Source organism: Fopius arisanus, unplaced genomic scaffold, assembly GCF_000806365.1.
Source record: "Fopius arisanus strain USDA-PBARC FA_bdor unplaced genomic scaffold, ASM80636v1 scaffold00007, whole genome shotgun sequence".
Lineage (NCBI taxonomy): Eukaryota > Metazoa > Arthropoda > Insecta > Hymenoptera > Braconidae > Fopius > Fopius arisanus.
The window spans coordinates 698916-701241 of record NW_011887746.1 but is presented as its reverse complement, the minus strand read 5'-3'; the positions used below and the strand labels follow the sequence as shown (position 1 = coordinate 701241).

At 41.4% G+C, this 2326-nt stretch overlaps 2 protein-coding genes across 3 annotated transcripts in view; one reads left to right on the top strand and one right to left on the bottom strand.

The window, feature by feature from the left end:
* LOC105273795 (uncharacterized) overlaps nucleotides 1–964 on the top strand; it is a 7907-nt gene extending 6943 nt beyond the window's left edge. Inside the window, exons 1-2 of one of the 2 annotated variants that reach the window (XM_011316430.1) lie at nucleotides 30–341; nucleotides 532–964. In XM_011316430.1, the coding sequence (XP_011314732.1) occupies nucleotides 213–341; nucleotides 532–882 (480 nt within the window). In that variant the 5' untranslated portion in view covers nucleotides 30–212 and the 3' untranslated portion in view covers nucleotides 883–964. Of the gene's footprint in view, nucleotides 1–29; nucleotides 342–531 lie in introns of those variants that run through there. The other variant, XM_011316431.1, reaches the window with a different exon arrangement.
* LOC105273796 (uncharacterized) lies at nucleotides 946–1982 on the bottom strand. Its single transcript, XM_011316432.1, has 2 exons — nucleotides 1685–1982; nucleotides 946–1576 (listed from the first exon to the last, which is right to left on the bottom strand). The coding sequence occupies exons 1-2, from the start codon at nucleotides 1811–1813 to the stop codon at nucleotides 1118–1120; spliced, it is 588 nt and encodes a 195-aa protein (XP_011314734.1). The 5' UTR covers nucleotides 1814–1982; the 3' UTR covers nucleotides 946–1117.
* Between the last annotated feature and the right edge of the window lie 344 nt (nucleotides 1983–2326).

Below are 2326 nucleotides of genomic sequence, written 5' to 3'. Positions count from 1 at the left end.
TCATTTTCCGGATAAAAAAACCCGACATACCGTTATGCGGGAGAGATAATTAGTTTGACTGTCGGCGAATTCCTTTCACTGTGTGGGGAATTCCATTGAGCTATCTAGGATTTGGCCGTCAAATAATCTACGCCCACTACACGTTTGTAACAACATCTCCCTTCACACCAGAAATCATCAATTAATCATCATCAACAGTGAATTGAAGAGCAATGGAGAAGTCTCTCGGAAAATTGTTATTTGTCTGTTGGATTTTGCTGTTGAATTCGCTGATACATTCCCAAGATATCGTCTTCCCCGTTGACGAGGATCACACGCATCTAGGAGGAAGCAAGGGGCCTGTAAGTTATAATCCATAATCCACCAATTCACCAATTATTTTATAAATAAAAGAACTCCACGAGCGTCAATTAAAAATATCAAGAATATTCGAATATGGAATTTTAAAAGATAAATGAAAAGGGATAAAAAGATAATTTCAAAATTTTTGGACACCTCCCACTGGAGTCTAACTCATCCGTGATATTCCAGCTGATGGAGAGAATTCCAGTGTACATCCCAGGTCGATGCCCCGAGAACATGTACTTGTATCCGGGCAGTGGAAATAAAAGCACGTGGATCTGCGATTGTAAACCAGGATATCTATATTTTCCCCTGAATGGTACCTGTCACGCTGCCTTCAGGAAAGGTCCCTGCAACCAGGGGGAATACGCGATACTCTGGAAAAACGAGGTTATACCGAGATGTGCATCAAACCCCTGCCTTTTAGATGGTTCCGTGTGGTTCAGGGGAGGCTGTCATCACCTGAATTCCAGGGGCCCCTGTCAATCAGGTGTCGTCAGAGTTAATTACGATACTTACCAGCTCGATTGCCTCACCTGAGATAAATTCACTATCAGTATTAATATCACTTAATGATTAGACAAATTGTGTACGAACAATGAATTACACTGATTTATCACAATTACGTCTAGATTTATTTTTTCTTTTGCATAAGTCTTTTGCATAAGTCTTTTGCAGTTATTAATAGAAATTTCTCTCTCAGTGCTTGAAGAAGTCATTGAATTAAGTCATGATAAAAATGATTTCATCAGTATTCGCCAGGAGTTTGGGGGTTTTATTCCAATGGAGGTATGCAGATGCCGTAGGCAGTTCTTCTACTGCCTCTGGGACATCCATCGTCCTCACCAGGGTCGATGATGTTGAAGGGGACAAGGTCCAGGGGAATACACTCGATATGAAAAGTCGTGGAGTTGACCCCGAGGATGTTGTTCTCTTGGCAAGGACCTTCTTTCTCGTGCAGTGGGTGACAGCCACCCTCGAAGGGCACGAGATTGTCCTCTCGGCAGGGGTTCAGGACGCACCGGGATGCCACCTGGTCCTGGGGGAGGATGAGGTACTCCGATGACTTGCAGGGACCCCTTCTGTAGGGCTCGTAGCAAGAGTCGTTCAGGGAATAATAGAGACGCCCTTTTACACAATCGCAAAACCAGGAACTGGCGTTCCTAGGGTGTGGGAATCTGTCCATGTGGGGAGGACATTGGCCTGGGATGCGGATGGGAATTCCTGCGGTCAACTGGAAGATTGATAAATTAATTCTATGATCGGGTGATTGATTTTTATTATCAATTAAAAATCGCAGAAGATTTGTGATAGATAATTCTTCTAAATAACGAATACTTACTATCGATATTTTGCCGCTCTGATTTTTGGAACTTCCTCCGAATGGAAACACCACATGCTGACCATTTCCCATCGTTATAACTGTGGCACAGTAACAAATCGCTAATAATGTCAATAAAATTCTTGTCATAGCGCCTAAATTTCCTCACAAATCCTGAGGTTTATATTTTATTTATCAAACCCAGGGTGTAAAAATCAATGAATTCGATAGTTGTCTGGTTGAAAGTCTATCGTTGACTCGAGACACTCTCGCACTGACACCAAGAGCTCTCAAGATCCCAAGGTCAACTACTGTCTCGAGAAAAACTCATGCACCACGTGATTGAGGAGTCCACTTACCAGAATATCAGCAATATTGTTCATAAATAAAAAACAGAAATTTATTATCGGTTATCGCTCAAACCTAGACCTCCAATCTTGACCTATTGTTCCAATATTTTCCGATGTGTATTCGTTTATCCATTTATTTATTACTTTATACTCATTTCTAAATCGGATTGGAGTTGAGATAAATGAAGGATATTAAGACCGTTGGAAGGTGTTATTTCGTTTTTAATCTTCATTTTGTCAAACTCGTTTTTTGATTATTCGTTCCACCTCGAAATCCTCGTGAATAACAAACCAAATGAGCCAGTCACTCTGT

What these genes read in the sequence shown, in the direction of transcription:
- LOC105273796 (XM_011316432.1), bottom strand. Translation starts at nt 1,813, where the DNA reads ATGACAAGAATTTTATTGACATTATTAGCGATTTGTTACTGTGCCACA. An exon ending in AGAGCGGCAAAATATCGATA is followed by an intron (nt 1,577 to 1,684) that starts GTAAGTATTCGT and finishes TCAATCTTCCAG; the next exon opens with TTGACCGCAGGAATTCCCAT.